Source organism: Cyrtonyx montezumae, unplaced genomic scaffold (genome assembly GCF_038088225.1).
Source record: "Cyrtonyx montezumae isolate F1298 unplaced genomic scaffold, pur_monq_1.0 scaffold_5, whole genome shotgun sequence".
Classification (NCBI taxonomy): domain Eukaryota; kingdom Metazoa; phylum Chordata; class Aves; order Galliformes; family Odontophoridae; genus Cyrtonyx; species Cyrtonyx montezumae.
This window is the reverse complement of record NW_027072056.1, coordinates 4,913,593-4,933,777: the sequence shown is the minus strand read 5'-3', so window position 1 is coordinate 4,933,777 and position 20,185 is coordinate 4,913,593. Positions and strand designations below refer to the sequence as shown.

The 20,185-nt window shown below is 41.1% G+C and overlaps 1 protein-coding gene across 2 annotated transcripts in view; it reads left to right on the top strand.

Moving 5' to 3' along the window:
* Positions 1-7,650, top strand: part of CAB39 (calcium binding protein 39) — a 34,736-nt gene extending 27,086 nt beyond the window's left edge. For both annotated transcript variants that reach the window (XM_065748495.1, XM_065748496.1), the window contains exons 5-9: positions 1,829-1,997; positions 2,678-2,737; positions 3,325-3,390; positions 4,294-4,437; positions 5,056-7,650. In XM_065748495.1, coding sequence (XP_065604567.1) covers positions 1,829-1,997; positions 2,678-2,737; positions 3,325-3,390; positions 4,294-4,437; positions 5,056-5,244 — 628 coding nt within the window. In that variant the 3' untranslated portion in view covers positions 5,245-7,650. The remainder of the gene's footprint in view (positions 1-1,828; positions 1,998-2,677; positions 2,738-3,324; positions 3,391-4,293; positions 4,438-5,055) is intronic.
* Positions 7,651-20,185: the final 12,535 nt, after the last annotated feature.

Here is a 20,185-nt window from a genome sequence, read left to right as displayed (position 1 = left end):
ACATATTTTTAACATTTAGACAGAAGGCATTATTTTACTTTTCCCTTTCCTTCTTCCTACTTCATAGTGGTAGCTGGAAATGCTAACTGAGTTCAGAGTGAAGCCTGCCTCATACATGATACACGAGGCAATTTTATTTTAACACTGTGTAAGATGTGTGGTGCCAGAGGTGCTTTGATTTTTGTTTTTTCCTGTGCTATACAAACATGATTCCAGGAAGAAGCAAGATTTAGATGGCAGAAGGGCAAACAACTGTTAATTGTGGCATATGAAAGAGAATACTGATTCAGGACTTCTTCAAAGCAATTTAAAATGAAGCTGAATTTGAGATGCAGAGAGATGGAGCTACTTTCTCAGTGTGCTCTCATTGAAATGTGACTGAATGAGTGCTGCAGCACAGTTGTCCTAATTTTTATACTGTGTTGTCACTCTTCAGAGGGATTGTTGAAACGTATTCATAAGTCAGGATGTTTGAAATGAGCATTTAATTAGCTTTAATGACTGCAGTGTTACATCTGGTATCTATCTGAGTCCAATTTATGCAAATTTAAGCTCTATGGTAAGTTACAGAAAGTCCAGTAGTAAGTCTTCATGACAAGTTAAGTAGGAAAGTATCACAACATTTAATGTGAAAATTGATTCATAAGCAAATGGTTTTGTATGGTGATTTAATTAGTGCTTAGTGCACACAATCATGTGTTGCTCCAGAAGTATGCTGGTAAATTGAAATCAGCTTCTGATGAACTTGGGACCAAGGCCTTTTTTGGGTGGGAGGGGAAAAGTTGTATAAGAGACTTCAAGTGTTCCAGAAGCAGGCATGTAAGGATAGCCACAACTTCTCTGTGGATCGGGATAGCTTATTTTGCAACTTGCTGAGGTTAGTATCAGGAAGGCAGGCCCACGTTCATCCGATTTCTTGCTACTGGTGTGCTTGGGAACACCAAGCTAGTAGCTGCTAGTAGCAAGCACTGAGGTCTATTTCTATCAGATGGATCTTAGTCTGTTGTGAAATTTGGGCAGCTGCTGTTGGTGTATGCTTAGATAAGCTGAGAGAACACTGTAGCTTGTATATGAGCAGGAAAGCCTGCCAAGAAAGTTTGGAGAGAATATCTAAATGAAGCTATCTCTGGCAGCTTCATCATTTTCATCAAAACAGCAATGGGCATGGTGGTGATGGGTTGATGGTTGGACTTGATGATCTTACTGGTCTTTTCCAACCATAAAGTTTCTATAATTCTTTGATGGTCAAGTTCCAGAAGATTCTTGTCAGAAGCTGCAGATACTCTGCTTGGGATAGTAAAGACTCAGGTGCAGAGAGCAGTGTTCACCAGTATCCTCAAAGTCAGGGGACACTGCTAACAGCTCAAGCTGGAAGTATGTATGCGTAAAGTGATGCTGAGAGCTGGTTTCATGAAAGAGTGGCCATGAATTTACATCCAGTTTTGTTAACTGTTTAGCATCAAATATACTAAGGATAATCTTATGTAAACTGTTGGGTGTAACCATACAGCTTTCCCAGATGTCTGCAATTGCACCAACGTGGAAAAAACAAACAAATATATTTTCTTCATGCTCAAAATTAATTTTAGTCTTCTCATTTTTATAAAGTAATTTGTATTGATAATAACTTGGCAATAAAGAGGCAGTGATTTCAGTAGTACTTCAGGTAAGTATTTCAAAGTGAAATTTAATACTGAAACAAGTATCTCTAATTCTTTGAATTTTTGTTTATGCAGTAGCACAGAAAATTGTAATTGGCAGTGCAACATTTTGGAAGTGCTTATAAAGAACCTGTATTTTTTTTGTTGTTGTTGTCTTTTTTAAACAGGTACGAATCTCCAGAAATTGCTCTAAATTGTGGAATAATGCTTAGGGAATGCATCAGACATGAACCGCTGGCTAAAATAATCTTGTGGTCAGAACAATTCTATGATTTCTTCAGATATGTGGAAATGTCAACATTTGACATTGCTTCAGATGCATTTGCCACATTCAAGGTAACTTCCATTCTGTGTTTAGGTAATTTCTGTAGTTCTGTTTCCACCATGTAAACTCAGATGTATACTCTTGAGCAAAATGAGTGTACAGAGGGAGAGGTAAAAAACATACTGGTGTGGTGCAAATGCTGAACACTGTTCATCCTGTATTTCTCAGAATGTGAGACATTCCTTCAAATATGTGTGCTCTGTTCCCAATAACTTCTTAAAACTATATATTAACTACCATCCCCTAACACAGAACATACCTACCTTCATGCCAGGGGACTTTAATCTGGTTCCAGCCATGCAAGCTGCGTGGAGTGTATTTGATGCTGGTTCTTAGGGAGTAGTTCTTTGTTGTCCTAAAACAAATCAAAACTAAAACCAGTCCCCCAAAAATACTCCGAAGAAAACAAAAATTGTCATAGGACTATAATCATAATATTTATCAGTGTCAAATAGTTGGACTTAGTTGTGTGTAGTTCTGTGAAGAGAGTGAGTGTTGCTTTGATTCGTGAATGTCATTCTCAGTGCTAATTCCACAGGCTTAAGTGAATTAATATAAAACACAGCAATCTTTTTCTAACTGATGCCAAGGCCCTTAGGAATGCACAAGTCTTATGAACCTACAGTTTATTCAGATCGTACTTGTAACATGTAACTGTTGCAGTAAAAGTACTGTTTTTGTGTTCTTACAGGATTTACTTACAAGACACAAGTTGCTAAGTGCAGAATTCTTGGAACAACATTACGATAGGGTGAGCAAATACATTTTATTATTGAGAATTTTGTGATGCTGTATGTCACCAAATAAGAAGAATCTGTGTTATCTTTCCCTATGTGCTTGTCCTTTTGAAATTTATGTAAAATATTAAACCAAATGGAAGCAGTCATTTCTGCCAAAGTGATAAAATTAGTGTTAAGACTTTGCCTTTGGACACGAAAAATAAAAATGAGAGGCTGAGGCAAAAATTCAGTGAGAATGTGTTTTTTCCACTAGAGGGAACCCTTTCCCAATCTATTTCCTTGTGTGTACCTGTGTCAACCAAACATTACCAGATAGTCCTTGTCCCTCTCCTGGGACTCCTGAAATTAATAAGCAGTGTTCAGAACCAGGATCTGCTGTAGTTTAACAAACAGTGACATAACTGCCTCTAACACACTGCAATCTAAACTTTTTTCTTAAAGCATATACAGTAGTGACTCAAGAAACTACTGAGATTTCAGATTTTGCTTATGTTTTTGTTTGCAGATTTCCACCTCCTCCAGTTTTTATAGTAACTTGGAATAAGAGGACTTGTAGTACTTGAAAAAGTCTTAACCATTCTGTTTGTTCTGTGTTTAGTTCTTCAGTGAATATGAGAAGTTACTTCATTCAGAAAACTATGTGACAAAGAGACAGTCACTTAAGGTAAGGCAGTTTTATGTACTTCAGTGCAAAGTTAGGGAGTGCCATTAATTTCAAGATGGGTTGACTAAATGAAACAACAAGCAACTGCTTTGGGTAATATTTAATTTTATTTTTTACTTGCCTCTTGAGATCATTTAGTTTCCTATAGTCCAGTCTGCCATTATTCAGTGTCCATCACACAGCAAGTCATTTCTTTCTCCATGCAGAAGTGACTGTATGGGAGAGTTTATTTCTGTTGTTTTTTTAAATTACTAAATAATTATTTGATTATTAATAAATTAAAAGGGACTCATGTGACATAATTAGTGCAATGCTGATTTTACATTCAAGTTAGTCAGAAATATTGAATATAAATACTATATATATATGTATATGCCAATTTGTAGCAGGGGTGGTACTTCGGGGTGATATGGTATTGTTCCTGCAGCAGTTCTCCTCACAGTAAGAGGTTCTGTGTACTTCACTGAGCTTTATGGTGCTTCAATTGTTGGCATATGTTCTTAGGAGGTAGGAAATATGTGTATAAAATCTTCTGAGGTTTCCACCTTGGTTTTGCACTCTTTCTGGACAAAAGAGGTAGCAAAAATAGTACAGATTTCTCATTTGAATTACTAACTCCCTTTCCTTGCTGAATTCTTCAAGTTGTTGCATAGCTTTTTTTAAAATGAAAAATATAGTGAAGTTGGTGGGGAAAAAAGGCATCAGAAAGATTTTTTTTCTTTAATTTCAGTTCCATTTCATGACAAAAGGAGAGTAAAAGGAGATTTTGCAGTTGCATGTTGAGAAAAAGGATGTTTGAGTTCAAATTTTTCCGCTTTTACAGAGCGGTGTTGGTTTCTCAGCGTGTTAGAAAGTATATAATTAAAGTGTTTAAAAACCTTTCCCCTTGTTTTTGGCTTCTAGCTTCTTGGTGAATTATTATTGGACAGACACAACTTCACTATTATGACAAAATACATCAGTAAACCTGAGAATCTCAAACTAATGATGAACCTTCTACGAGACAAGAGTCGTAACATTCAGTTTGAGGCCTTTCACGTGTTTAAGGTAAGTTTGAAAACAAGCGGGCACACAGTGCAGCAGGATAAGGAGGGATCCATTCTTTTAGGGAAGCATGAATTATCTTGTAGTTCAGAAGTGTTTCCATCATGCTGTGTGGCACTATAAAGCATAGCGATGTTGTAATCAATGCAGCTACATTTCAAAGCCTAAATGTTTGTGTGTTAAAAAAGATAGGTTCTGACTTTGCAGCATACAGGCAAATAACAAAGAGCTCAGAGAAACAGCTTGGGGAATCAGAGTTTTCAGTGAACTTTAATATACCCATCTGATGTTGTATATAATATGGAATGATGCGTTTGCCACGGAATTTAACTGTGGAATGTCTGAACTGGATTCTGCAGACAGTATTGTGTCTAGTAACTCCCACAGTCTGACTTTACTTCAGTACTAGGGTTTGATTTCTGTTCTTATTCAAGAAAATTAACAGAGCAGTTTTAAAATGAAAGTTTTGTTCCATTTTATTTTCAGTGTACATTTTGGAATATGGAATAATTAAGACATCACTTTAAGTTATTGTTATCTCTATTTTGTTGGCTAGGTTTGTTTTTTATCTTAGCCTCCTGTTTCCTACTGTTACACTGAATGCCATTTATTTTCTTGCAGGTGTTTGTAGCCAATCCTAACAAGACACAGCCTATATTAGACATCCTTCTAAAGAACCAGACCAAACTCATTGAGTTCCTCAGCAAGTTTCAGAATGACAGGACCGAGGACGAACAATTTAATGATGAGAAGACCTATTTAGTTAAACAGATCAGGGATTTGAAGAGACCAGCACAGCAAGAAGCTTAATCTCCAGTAAACCCCTATAATATTAAACCCAAATTCAGCAGTTGCTGTTAGATATTCAGCATCAGGCACTCTTATCGATTCATGAGGAACATTACTGCTAATCTGCTGTTCAGTGAACGGTTTTTGTTTTTCTTTTTTCTTTTTTAGTCCAAGTTGAAAAACATAGCTGCTGCTTTCTTGCACAATGTGGACTTTCTTGATATTTGTGTCATTTCAGAATTCAAAGACACTGCTTGTTTTATGAGCCCTGAAAAGAAAGATTCTAGGTTCATGAACGCAAACATATAGATAATAGTTTGGTTTAGGAAAGAAGGTATTAATGTAGTTAAGTAAAAGGTTGCATGCTTGCAAATCTGAATAAATCTGTATGTTTGCACTTACCTTGTTTGAGATACGAGCACAACGTGACCTGTGCATACCTGGCACCATAGTATAAGATTATATGCCTTGATTTAAAAACAAAAAAAAATTGTGCAGTGCTTTATTTGTAATCAAAGGGGAAATGTATCTAAGATGTGAGCTTATTGGGATAAACAGTTGTCTTGCAAATAAACTGATATTGAAACTTAGCAACTTTTGAAAGAGTGAAATCTCAAAGTTCATAAGGAAAATGTATATATGCCTTTCACTGCTTTCTAGATTTTCTGGACATGATTTGATTTTTCTGAGAATTGACTTGTACACTTGGAAATATGTTCTAAGGGGTTTTGTTCATTTTGCTTTAAAGGTATTTCAGACAGTAGACCTAGCAGTGACATTTTGCGTTTCATTTCAACGATGCTTGCTGGTTTCTTTTGTATATAACTCCTAGGCTGCTCATTTCTTTAAAATATGATTTAATTTGTACAGCAGAGGAATGTTATTGTATTAGTCTGTAACTATTACCTAATATTGAGTTTGGCAAAATGAATGCTCATATGTAATTGAATACTTCAGATCACATGGAAATGCTGATTTAACGATCGTAAGTACTGCAGCATTAAAAGAAAAAAACCACCAACAAATTCTTTGTACTCACTTATCTAATGGGGTGCCATCAGTTAGGGTAAGCTGACGTAGAGAACTGGAACCCTTTCTGCTAGATTCTCTCTGGGTAATATTGGCCTTATTCGATTAAACTAGCATTGTGCTCACCAGCTCTGCAGATGGCAAACAGGATGCTAAATTAATACGGATTCCTCTTACTTCTGGGGAGCCTGCAGTGCATCGTTCCTTTCTTACAGTAGTTAACTCAGTATGTAGTTGTGCAAGTGAATGATTTCATTCCCTCTGACTTCAAGAAACATAATGATGTAGATGTCCTAGAGTAACGAAATGATTTTCCTTTGTTGATTTTGTTCTTTAATGCTGCAAACTATCAGTATTTATAAAAAACAAAAAACCAACTGATTTTGCACCATGTTTTTGTTACTGTGACCGTACAAAAGGAATCTACTAAATATAGCTAAACAATGTTATTAAAGTTGTATTTATCCATCATATAGTAATGCTAAGATCACAACCAACCAAGCGTATGGATTGGAGTCTGAAAGTTCAAATTCTGCATGGCTGAATCTGATTGAGAATGCTATAGAAAATGTTTGTTGCTTCCTGTCCTCTTCCTAATTAAAATATTTTGCAGTCAGCAAGATGAAACTCGTAAGTGACATTTAAGCCAATTTGAAAGCCTTCACAAGGGAAGTTGGATAGCTCCAGAAGACTGAGTGTTTTCACCCAGTAGTTTAAAATTGCTCTTAACATTTTAATTGGCGTTTTTCAGGTCCTTAATGCGTCCTTTGCAAACAAATTCATTTTGCCTACTGGAAGGAAAAAGAGCTGACTCTTCCTCGTGATTGCTTACACAGGCAGGCAGGATTGGCCACAAGATGGTATTGTAGTTCAGCACTAACAGATTATTATTTTCTTGGTTTATTGTAGCTGAGTGGAAGAAAACGTTATTTGCCAAGTTACCACAAGGTTTCCTCTTTAGAAAAATGTAGAAGTGCTGAAGATTTATATATGTAAAGATGTGAAAACATTTGGACTGGGATATAGGTTACTCTATATTAGGTCTTGGAAGTAATGGCTAAGGTAACTTCTTTAATATGTGAAAACATGTGAATGTTGGCTTTTGGGAAGAAGTTGTGTTTAAATTAAATCTCATTTGACGTGTTCTTCGTATTAAAAAACAACCCAACTCTTGTTCTGGAAGTGGTTTGTTATCTGCTTGAAGGCTTTAAGGTTATTACTAAAACTTATTTAATTATGTGAGCGGTTTTTGATTTTGTGCTTTTTTTTTTTTCTTTTTAAATAAGAGATGTACACAATTGTAATTCTACTTCCGTGGTAGCATTTCATTTCTCCTGAGGAAAATGCGTTTCTTATCCAAAAGAATCTGGCTGGCCCCATAATTTAAATTGAAATAAAGTTTTGAAGAAAAACGTGTGCTTTACTGTGTTTCTGAAGGTGGTGGGTTTCTCATGCATGTGAGCCTTTGTATCTTTGTTGTCTTAGAGATGTTCCATGTTCTCACTCTTACATGTTAAATAATTCTGAATCATGAAGAACTCCAGCTTGTAAAAAAATTGGTAAGTATCTAAGACAAAGTGCTGTTTTGGAGATATAATCAGTTTTAATTAATTGTGAGTAGCCTTTTTTTTTGCCTATGCATAGCAGTATTTGCTGATTCTGTTCCCTTTTGACATGACCCAGGGCAGAGAAGAGATGCTGTGTCTTGTGTCCTCTCCAGAGACAGGGCCTGACAGGATCAGCGGAGGTGAACTGCTGGTAATTGTGGCCCTTCCTTCCAAGCTTCCAGTACAAAACTGTGTGGGACTGTTACTCTTTCCTTAGGAAATACTCTGGTGTCTTTACTGTGGAAAGATGTCTGTTGTTGACATGTTACAGAGGCTTGTTTCCTTATGGGAAAGTATCCATGTTGCACACAAAAGTACTGTGTCAGTTACAGCCTGCAGCAGTGGCTACACCTGTTGGAGCCTTTGTATGAAACTGAACTATATTTTTCTTCAGAAGCTGCAACAAGGTTATGAGGGGAAGGGACTGCCTTGTGCTGTATGGGTGTTTGGCTGACACAGCTGACAGAGAAAGGTGTGGAAAAGCAAAGAGATGTGTTGACTTTGCACAATGTCTTTTCCCTGCAGAGCTGAGCGGAGGGACCTGGCGTGTGAGCTGGCGTTTCTGAGAACTGGAGCCAAGGCTGCCCTGGAGCACATGGGGACAGACTGTGGACAAAGCTGTCTGCAGTAAGTTTGCCTCTCTTTGAGACCTGACAGGTTGTTCCTAGCAGGCAACTTCATCAGCTTATACTTCTGTTGCTACTCTTCCTCCTTATTCCAGACCTTTGCAGGCTGCTTGGTTGAATAATTTTCCTGTCCCCAATGCTTTCTTTCCCATGTGCATCTGGTTACAGGAGCTTGTGCCATCTCCTTGGGTGCATGGCTTCATTTTCTGTTGGCACTTCGGTTGTTTCTCATGATTGGCTCTCCTTTCTCCAAATGTTTTGGCCACTGCAAAGCTGTTTTAAGCATTCATAGAATCATAGCCATAGAATGGTTTGGACTGGAAGGGACCTTTAAGATCAAATAGTTCCAACCCTCTGCTATAGGCAGGGACGCCTCCCACTGGACCAGGTTGCACTGTTTCTTTTGGTTTTTCAGCATATTATAATTAACGATCAATTCTTGCTACCATACATGAGAAATATTGAGCCTATTACTTTGCTTGTAATCTTTTCAAATCGATGTTCAGCTCAGTCTGTAAAGAGGTATTGCCGCTGTGTGAAGTCTGTATTTACAGCTGTATCTGGTTGCAATCCTGTTTGACTAGAGGCAGCAATCAAAATTGGAATTAATTAGAAAGGAGAGCGCAGAGGGACACCAGTATATTACATTCTTAGATGGAAATTGTTTCTTGGAAAAAAAGAGATCTGTTGTGCTTCCCATTTACAGACATCTGCTGACTTATCTATTGAAAAAACAATACAGCAAAACAAGACAATGCCCTGAGTTATACGGTCTAACATATAACAAGATTTTTGGCAAGTGTGCTGTATTCACAATAAAATATTGTCTAAAAAATGCAGGCTCCCTTTTAGAAGGCTCATACTGTGGATTCTGATTGACACAGCAAAAGTGAGGATGTTTGTTTGTTTGTCTTGCTCGGAAGTGTACTGATCAGAGCTGCTCTTCTGACACTTGTCATAAATAGAGAGCTTACAGTGAAGATTTCTCTCCATCTGTTGCAGGAGAATTTTCCGGTTAGGTAGTACTGAGGCTGTGTGACCCCAGCACACAGCCATCCTTTGGAGATGGGAACGTGTCACACGTCAGCTGTGACTCTAGGCTGCCTTACGTTTTCCTAATGATGTTAAAACTAAGAGACTGAGCTAGAGAGCGTGTATGGAAGGAAGGAGGAAAAAGAATATGCTGACATGTGAAGGTGAATTTCAGATTTTTGGGAACTGTATCTCAAGAAAAGCATGGAATTAAGAGAGCCTGCTTCAAGAGAAATGAGAATTTCTCTTGAAATGAAATGAGGCCATCCAGAGACGTTTTGAAATACTGGAAATGGCTGAATGATATAAATGGCTGGATATAAAAGCTAGCTTGCAGCAGCTGAATATCCTGCCCTTTTTACATCTCTGGAATTACAGACTGCTAGGTTATGTCAGCTAATACCCAGGTATTGTATGAAAACAGCATTTAAGGTCTTACAATAATATGTTATTACAAAAGGCATACACATGTATTTTCTTCAAAAATTGGTCCTTTAAGTAGGAGAAAAATCTCACAAAGAATTTGTCGGCTGAACTGAGCGTTTATAATGTTTCTTTGGGCTGCAGAGCAGCAGGGACATCCAGTGGGCTTAATTGTGTACTGCTTAATGTTTGAGGGGCCTACATGATATGCAGCAGTGCTGATACAGTTTCAGTCTGGTTGTAAATCATATCAGAGCACTGTTCTAGAAAGGAAAAAAGAAATGTTTCAACCGTGATGATGATGACAGTGGGTCACCTCTGCTGGTGCAGATTTTTGTGAGTGTGTCATGCAGGTTTTGTTCATTGCTGGCAAAAAAATGCTTAGCTAATGGTGGTGACTGGGTTGAAAAATACTGTTTTGAAGCTGGGAATGTGCTCTATTAAATAGTGTTGTTGTGCTCTTTATATTGGTTGTAGTTTATGGGAACAAGAATGAGGCATTACTTTTGGTCCACCCTACACACTAAAACTTCACTGCTACTTTCCGGTCTGAAAATGTTTCCCCCTCTCATATCTCTGGAATAGTGGAATAAACAAAGCTAGTGTGGGGTCATTTCGATTTCTGTGTAGGTTCTGGGTGCGTTCCTTCTCCTGGCCCAGTTTCTTCTGAGCTGTTTTTTCTGGTATAAATTAAATCCCTTGGCCACACATTGCAGTCTGGTCATTAGTAACACATGGCAGCTGTGCACAGGTGTTTTGTAGTCGGTGGTGTGCTTTGGTATAAGGTTTCTATGTGAAAAAGTGAAGTAGGCCAAATTCCTGACATCAGGGAGTTACTGGCAGCTCCAGAAGTCCCAGTCCAAAAAATCCCAGGTCTTTATTTGACTGATAAAGGTCTGCAAACCTGGGGTGTTGCCAGTGTCAGCATACTGATAAGTAAGTTGGCTGCTTGCAGCAGCTTTGTCACCTGTCTGTGACTCAGGTAGCTGCACTAATCTGCCCATGGTAGCTGTACTGTTGTGCTGCAGGGATACGATGTTCTGTGAATCGTTTAAATCTCTTCTGGTGCTCCCTCTCCTTACTTCTGGTTTTACGTGGGTTCCTATAAAGGATTATTTTCTGCAGTGCTGTTTTCTATTACTTAATCCCTCTCCCTGCAGCATCTGATTCTTCGCATAAAAATCTCATCCTCGTGACAGATCATTTCTTTACACTGTGGCCCATAGCTTCCAGTTTCTGTGCTTTCTCTTTGCAGCTCTCTTCCAAGGGGCTCTGTGGAATATCATGGAGCAGGTGGGTTGGACTCGATGATCTCTAAAGGTCGTTTCCAACCCTTACAATTCTGTGGTTCTCTGCAGAGTCTCTTATTAGACGTAAGTAACTGCACTCATGATTTTTCCCAACTCTTAAGTTTGTCACCTAGTATTGTTGCTGCAGGCATTGGGCAATTTCCTGTGGGCCCAGTCTGTACATGACTGGAAAATACCGACTGCACAAAGTGAGAGTGGATAATGACTGCAGCACCCGTGGGGCTCACAGAACTGCATTGGATACACGTGAGTTTTGGCAGTGACTTGGAAGAGAATGGAGCAGCAGCAGTAGCAGTTTTACCTGGGTGAGCTTTACTATGAATTGAGTGTCACTCATTTTGGATGCTTCCCTGCTGTTGGGAGGTGGCTGGGACATTCCTCTCCCCTGCCCCAGAGCTGACTGGGTGTTGTTACAGGTGGAGCTTGCTCTTCAGACAGATTGCATGGGAATTGCCCTGTGCTGAATGTCCTGAGCTCAGCAGAGAAGATGAGATCTTTGATTCCCTGTTCTGAGTCCATTGGTCCTAAGACCGCTTCTGCTGCATCTGTTCGATTTGCTGCACTGTTAAAGGTGACAGGTACAAGGACTGCTGTGTGCCCCCAGTGCCCAACTTCAGGCTGACCCTTGCAGTTTGCATGCTATGGCAAGATCTCAGCCAAGCTGTTTCTTTCTGCTGCTATGTTCTTGCTCATTAGCACGTTCAGGTTAAGAAAAGGCAATTGCAAATCAGTATTTAAATGGGTACACCAAAGGGACAGATGAGCTTGGAACACTGCCCAGAGTGCAGACTGTCATGGCCTGATCTGAAGGCTGTTCTGAGGACTGGGTGGTGTCACTGTGTCACTGTTACTTGATGAATGAGTGACACTGCTTTTTAGGCCAACATGTTCCACACCTCTGCCACTGTTTTCGTGTTGCTTGAAGGCCGCTGGGAGTAATGCTGTCTGAGGTAACATGTTGGAGTGAGATCCTTTAGTCTTTAGGGCCTGAGCCTCAGGAGACATGTGCTCTGCTTTTGAGAGGTCTGCAGGTTTACGTTCATAGTACAGGGAGGTTTTGCTTTCTTTGGGAGGAAAAGTCCACAGATCAATGGTCAGAAGTCCTGTGACAGCCATGAGATGGTTTAAATTGATTGCTGCTCTCATATAGAGGGGTCTTTACCTGCAGGAGGCAGAAGAGAAGTGAGAAGGCATTTCTAGGGAACTGGCAGCTCTGACCTGATGTTCTTCATACTTGGAAGAAAATTCCTGTGCTGCTTTAGGTGCTTTTCTGTCTCTTTCTTTGCTTCCACAGTTGCAGGAAGCATGGAGTCAGATTTGGGACAGATGGTGGTTACATCAGTTTCAGGGTTTGAAATATTTCAGACCTGGGCAGGAAGTCTCTTGTGGCCTCAGCATGTTAAGTAGGTCAGTGGTATCTGGCTAGGCACGTATTGCTGAAGAAACAAAGGTCTAACACGTAGCTGCAGTGGTGGGAAGTCAAGAAAGTGTGCAGCTGCTCTTTATTTCTCTTCATCAGGTCCATGATTTGGGGTGCTTTGATGCCGACGAAAATAGGAGGCTTTCAGCTTTCTCAAAGCTCTAATCATTAGTTGTCCTATGAAAAAAAGGCATCAGTCATATGTGATCTCCCTGCAGGGAATGTAAGGACTGGTTTTACTTGGATTCATTGTCCAAGCATGGCATTATTTCCACTTCATTTCCCACTCTTTAGATCTTCCCAATGGAAGATCTTGTCACGAGTGCTGTGTATTTTCACAGGCAAAGTGGTGCACTGTAATTAAATTCAGTGTTTAAAATTCAGTTATTGCTTAAAGGTACACACTTGTCCAGAAAGGGGTACCACTGTCCTTGGATATACAGTCCTCTGGCTGAAGAGAAGGACTACTGGGATGTGAATTAGACATTAACTCACAATTAATTTAAAAAGTGGAGAGTTTCTTGGACGTATAGCTGCGTAGATGTATTCTGTCCACCTCTGGTAGCTTGTCTGAATGTTTCAAATTGACACTGCTGTGTTGCTAGCAAATTGGGGTGTGTAGCTGTTTTTCTCCCTTGGAACCTGGGCTTTGCTGCTCTCCTCGGCTCTCACAGCTGGGGCCAAGCCTGAGCCCAAGCCCTGGTAGCTCCACGCTCTCCTTGGACTGGGGTGGCAGCCCGTGGGTGTTCTGGGTTTGCAGTTTCCCTCCAAAGGGCCTTTTTGTGTTGAAAGCAAGCAGATAGCTTGACGTTTGCAAAGCTTTTCTGCTCCTATCCACAACAAAGCAAGTATAGTTCTCATCAAGCAGTAACATGTTTATGCATTTCTGTGCTTGTAGTTTTTGTTTTCCACTGCTCAAGTGCTCTCTGTGCTGAGGTTGAAGCTTTCAGGGCCCAGCAGCTCTCTGCCAGCAGTTTTCTTTGCTGTATCGGAGAGTCCCTGTTTCTTCCTGGTATCTTTCATTGTCTAGCATCAGCATAAAATATGCTCTGTTGTAGAAATATGCTTCTTGTTTCTCTCATCTACCCAAGGTTCCTTTGTTTTCAAATTTCATCTTCTTAATTCTCAGATGTAGGACTGGTTTGACCTTGTCCATCAGCGGAGGAAAGCCATCCTCAGCCAGTAAGAGAGACAAGAAAATTGGGGTAATAGCGAAGAGAGCTTTTCTTTCTCCCAGATTATGATGGGCCTGGCATCTCTGGGTGTTTGCTCAACCTATATGCAAATAAACAGGTAGAAGGCACTGTGATCTTTGCTTAACATAAGGCAGAGAAAAATGGTCCAAAGAAAAGGGAGCAAAGATTTCAGTCAAGGAACTTGGGCTGAAGAGTCAGTGGAGCTGTGGCAGCTCACTCGTGAAAATGTGAGCTGCAGTCAGAATCCAGGTGTGCTTTGATATGGGTAAAGGTTTGAAAAAACAAGGTGTAATTTTTTGGTTCTGTCAAGACAGTGTAATCTCTTACTACCTAGTGAAGTGTGATTAAAAAGAGATGCTGTCTAGGGGTGGCAGGATGTGCTGGGCAAGCGAAATAAGCGGTGTGTAAAGGTCATAGCTCCCTGTTGATGAGATAAAGGTATTGAAAGGGCAAAAGGACCACAGAAAACCGATTTCAGCTCCTGTGTCATTACAACAGGTGCTGTATGAAGTGGGTAGAGTAGCTGAACAAAGCAAAATGGAACACAGACGGGATATTTAAAGCAAAATACAGAAATAAGAGTCATGCCCTTTTATTAAAGTGGAGGGAAATAAATTTCTACCTCAGTTAATTTCTGAATGTGATGTAAAAGCAGCTTTAACAAAAGGAAAGAGAAATCCTCGTTCCATTTCATTCCCTTTAACCCAATCAACCAAAATCCCCTTAAACTGTGGATGCTATCAATAATGTCATGTTACCAAAAATGGAGTATTTTTCAGGAGGCTCAGCTTTAATCTTCCTTCATAATTGTTGTGATGTTTGGTCTTAAATAAACATGTCTGTACTCAGGAGTGTGTTAGATACACTGCAGGAATGGAAGCACGCAGCTCTGGTCACTGGGATGGTGCTGCATGAGGACAGCCAGGCTGTCTGTGAGCTATGGTGCACGTACAACGAGAGGGAAGCACGGGTTTACTTGCAATAGATCATCCCCATGTAGTAATGTAGTGACTTTTGGACATCTATTTGATTGGGTTCGGTGTTCCCTAGGGAATGTTTGACTTCACAAAAGGAGTGTGCATCTGAGGGAAGACCTTTCCCCTTCATTTTCTGGGAGATCACTACTGTTGTTTGTTTTTTTTCTTTTGTGGATTTATCAGATCCTCTTGTATGTGGAGTGCCCTCTTTGTTCACCAGAAACTTTGCCTGTTATTCAAGAATTTGCTTTGCTGCAGGTTTGTGTGAGATGCATAAGATGCCCAGCTCTCACACAGGTGATGTTCAGGAGCTGTCCACTGCAGAGTGTGCTGGTGCTGCCCAGAGCCTGTCTGTGTGCTCTGTTGGTATGAAGATAAACATCATGCAAGGAATGATAGTCCAGTGATGTGCTCTGTGTGAATGTGTATGGATAAGTTAATGTTGACATCATTACTGCTTGGTCACCTAGGTGATGGGTCTTGCTGCCATAGTAACCTGAAGGCTACATTATTCATCAAAGTTGAATTTTAACAAACAGGAGTGACTTGAGGTGTTTGTATCTTCTGTCCCTCTGCAGCTGCCTGCTGCTCTGTTAAAACAGGAATGTAAAATGAGACTCTGAAGTAAATGTTTTGTTGTATTCCTTTTGTGCTGTGCCTGGGTTGTGTCTGCAACATGGATGTTCTTTGTAAGGAGAATGTGGGACACAAACTCCTTTACGAACCCAGAATAGAAACGATTGAAGTATAAGGGGAGCTGCCAGCATGTGCATTTAGGGATGCATGTGTCCTGCTGGGGAGGGGTCGTCTTGGGTGTGGAATCCAGCATGTTTTGGAGGATCTCACTTCTTGGTTACCCACAGTGTCTCATCTTTTACACTTGGCTAGTAAAGGTAGTAGAACACTAGTTTTGGTGCAGCTCCTTTTGAATCTAATTTTGTTCTTTCATCCTTGATGCTTTCTGAGTGTGAGCATTACAGCTGTGGTTGGATCTGCTTGCTTTGGCTTTCTGTTGGTGCTGCAGAACGGAGGATACTTCCATAGCACAGGCTAGATCAGTTTCTGCCTATTGCTGACTCTGAGCTTGAATTTGTGTAATAGGTGCTGATGCTATAAATAGAAGCATCCTTGTCTCTTACAATGAAAACTCATTGTCAGTCATGCAATACAGAGATTTTTTTTAAGTACTAATTATGTTCGGGGTATGTCGGTGTGTTGCTAGGAGGGATGGCAGATTCTTCCTTTGTGATCCAATTTGCAGAGGCTTTAGAGTGTGACAAACAAGGCACTGGCAGTTTCACAAGTGGAGAAAGTCCAAACTGAGGATGTCCAAGCAGTTGTTTGCATTCTCAGTGTGACATTTTTGTCTGTGTGTTTGTCTGACATGCAGGCCATGGGTTTGATGCTTTTGTTTTCCAACTTCTTTCTGATGTGTATATTCAGTACTGGGTTCAGAGGTGAGAAACAAGAAAGGAGTAACTAAAGAAGCTAAGAAATCAGGGCAAAAAAATAGACAGGGGTGCCTGCTGTGCTTTGGGCAGTGACTCTGGGCCAGGCACAAATTTCAGTACATTCAGAAGAGGCAAATTCGTACAAAAGGAGATTCAGGCTCTTTCTTGCTCAGTCCTGCAGCCTGTTAATATTGAAATTTCCACCTTCTAAGGATTATTAATAGCATTACAGTGTTCTGTGATACTTCATCCCTCTTGGGTTCAAGATAATGGTAATTTTCCAAGCATGTAACATAAAACCCTGAGATGTTCATCATGATCTGCTATTTGAAGAGACAGAGCAGTGTCATCTCAGAGGATGTGGCTGTCACAAAACACCACAGCATTTCTCTCTCAGCTTTCAGCAGCCAAGATCCAGAGAGAGACCACCTTTTGCCCACCTTGAGTCTTCTGAAGAACTGGTGGTGATATTCAGTGTCATGCTCATTTCTCTTCAGGGTGTTGTTTTACCCAGGCTGCGTGTGCTTGCTCACTCATGGCAAGCCCTGCAGTGGAAACAGAAGATAGTGATACTACTCTGGCTCTTTTGGCTGCTGGCTTGAAAGTAGGAAACTGAGAGATAAGAAGGAGAAAACGGGAATTGATTGGATCAGACTGTTGTGTGTTCAGCCTTGTGTCTAATGCCCAGTGAAACCAATCTAACTAACTGCTCCACTTGAGCTCTGTGCATCTGATCAGCTCAGTGGAGGGCTGGGAGCGTTTCTTTAGCTTGTGGTAAGTGCTCAGTCACAAAGGTGGAGAGCTGCCTGCTGTTGTCCTAGGTGGCTTTGAGGCTGTGGTTCAGAGGCAAGCAACATGTCAGAGACTCCGTGTTCAGTCTGGCAGGTGGGGTGGCCTTTGCTTACAGTATATCATACTTGCTTGATTCATGAGCAGGAGTTGGTGAAAGCTGGGGCTGCTGGTGTAGGCCAGTAAAACCTCTTGAAACTACTCATCCCTTTATAGCTAACTAAAAATGTGTGTTGCACTCAGGACTGTAGTTGCAGGCACGTTTGTTTGGAGCCAGGCACCTGTCACCGCAGGAACTGGAGTCAGTGGTACTTCACTGCCCACGTCCAAGACTGGTGTTGTGCTGCACCTGTACCAAGGGACTCCCTGTGATGAGTCTGCTGGCTCTGATTTGGCTGAGCTCCTTACAAAGGACCACTTGCCCGTGCCTGTAAGACCCAATAGGCCTGATGGCTTTGTGATATCAGTCCTTATGGTGGTGGGATCAGCCAGCCTCCCACGACACCTTTCTGCTCTCTTTGTTTGCAGGTCCCCGGCAGCTTGTTGCTTCTGGAGAGGACACATGCCCTGTGCTTTTCCACACTGAGTGGCCTTTTTCAACATCAGACAAGTCTCATTCTTGAATAGAGGTCCAAAGCAACATGAATGAAAAGGGGAAGAGCTCGGATTACATCTCTTGTACTTGAGGGTCCCTCCCTGAACTGCTTGGGAAAAGGAGCTTTTTCTTGGAGTTAAGCTCTGTGGAGCTGATCCCAGCTGCACTGTGCCACAATCCTGAAGCTCATTTCATGTCTTTCGTCGTCTTAAACCAGCATGTCCTCTGCACTCTGTTTCTATCACTTTGGGTTGTAATCTGTGTTAACACGTGCATTCAGATATAAAAGTAAGAAATAGATCCCTCCTGCTTCCTGGGCTTCCTCAGACTTCAGGCTAGTGTGCTGCTGCCAAGCCACCTTTTCTCTTCCTTTCTCACCATGCCCCACCCCTTTTTCACGTACACCTGTTAGGGTTTTTTGGATGGATAGTAGGCAAGCAGATGTTAACAAGCATCCTGGCACTGGCCGCCACAATGGTTGATGTAGTGGCTCATGTCAAATCAATTGTGCATCCTTTTTAAAATGTGTATACTTCTTATTGTATTTTTTTTTTTTAGACAATGACTGATGGATGATAAATGTTAGCTTATTGTAGACTACAATCTATAGAAGACAGACATCTGAGTGACCTGGAGCCTGCCCATTTCCAGGAGTGAGACTAATCTAGGATAATTCTTATTATTAGGAGAAAATTATTCCCCTGTTATTGCAAAGTACATCATGGTAATACATTTCCTTTCACTTTCCTTGGAAGTGTGTCCTGCTGCTTCCTAACCATCAGTTTTGTCTCTGAGAAGAGGAAAGAAGGAACAAAAGACTCAGTCTGTGAGAGCTGTGGTAGGGGCAAGTGTGCATCCCCAGCTGGGTGCAGCGTGCCCTCCCACGAATGGCAGTGAATTCATCTCTGGCTGCAGATGAGCACTGTAACTTTCCATGGAAACTGCTGCATTGATTCTCTGCCTTTGGCTGCTGGTAGTTGCTTTGCCTCCTGCAATTACTTGGGGTAACTAGAAGGAGAGTGTGTGAGGAGCAGTAAAACTTGTCAGTGCATCCTCTGTGGTCTCTTCCTTTAAGAGTGATTATTTCATTTTTTTAGCCCACACTCTGTCTGTGCTTTCTGCCCGGTTGATATCTTAGCAGTGTGGTAAAGGAAGGGGAAATGAAAGCTGTGTTCGTATTTACAGCATGCTATCCAGTGCAATCCTTTATGGAACTGCAGTGGAAAAGCAGAATGACTTCAAAATTCACATTTTTCTTTCATGAAGTTATGGGCTGCTAATACAGCGGGTTGAGTTCTGAAATAGATGCAGTTCAGGAACAGAGTCTAGCTGGCTTAGCACGATTATGACAGTTTTCCTATGCTCCCTCTTTAATCATCTCATTTTTTTTCTACATGAAGTGGTGCACTCTTGAAACGTGAAAAGAAACAAGGAAGCAGACAGTTTCTGTAATGAAGGTTTATAAAATTGCCACTGATCCATTACTTTAGAAGTACTATCATGCTGCTGTGCTTAATGAAAGATCAGTCAAGTAAATTGTTCCAGGGATTCGACTTAATTACATGCAAGAGATGGAGACTCTGTTATCAAGGTCTAATAAAATATCAGATGGCTGTAATGAAGTCAGTACGGTGGCAGCTTTAAAGTGAAACATGCTTGATTAATAATGGAAGTGACAGTAGATTTGACCGAAGAGTGTTATAAATTACGTGTCACCTCTCCACTGCAAGGTGTGAGAGTGACTGCTCTTAAGCTGTGTTGGCTCTGGGTTCGTTGTCAGTGCTTATCCTCTAAGGCTCAGGCTGATGAGCCAACAGCTGGAGGAGATTTCCTATTGAAGGATTCTTTTAGCCTGGAATTTGGTGTATGACGAGTAGGGTGGTTTTTCTTAATGCTTGCAAAGGAAGCTGCTCATGTAATTGAAGTCAGGAGATGCCTCGGGATGACATGGCTGTGACTGTTACCAAACACTGAAACGTTAAGTAAAGAAAGTGTTTAGATTTTGGTTTGACTCGTTTGGTAAACATTTGGATGTCTTCCTATACACTTTTAAAATACATAGTTTGGATTTCCAGTTTAATCAGGAAGGCTTTAAACTATAAACTAGATGGATCTAGTTCGATCCGTGCTGCCTTCTGTTTAGAAGACAGAATTGGTCACAAATGGAAAGAGAAAAACCCCACTTTCTCCATCTGTTGACTTTAAAGTGAAGACTTGTGCATCAAGCTTTTTCTGCTGCTTATCCAGGTGCACTGGGAGCTTTCACACTGCTTTTACTTCATCGGGTTTGTCTTTCTAAGGTGAGAGCAGGGTGTACTCGGTGCTATACTCCGCCTGAGCTGCAGTCCGCCGCTGCCTCGGAGTTTCTCTCCGTGCCCGCTCTGTGCGTAACGCGATGTAAAGCGTCAGCGCTTGCTCCCCACCTTCCGCCGGCCCCAGGCTCGGCTCTCCCCGGGGAGCGGCGGGGCCGCGGGCGGAGCGGTTCCTCCCCGGGGCGGTACCGGCGG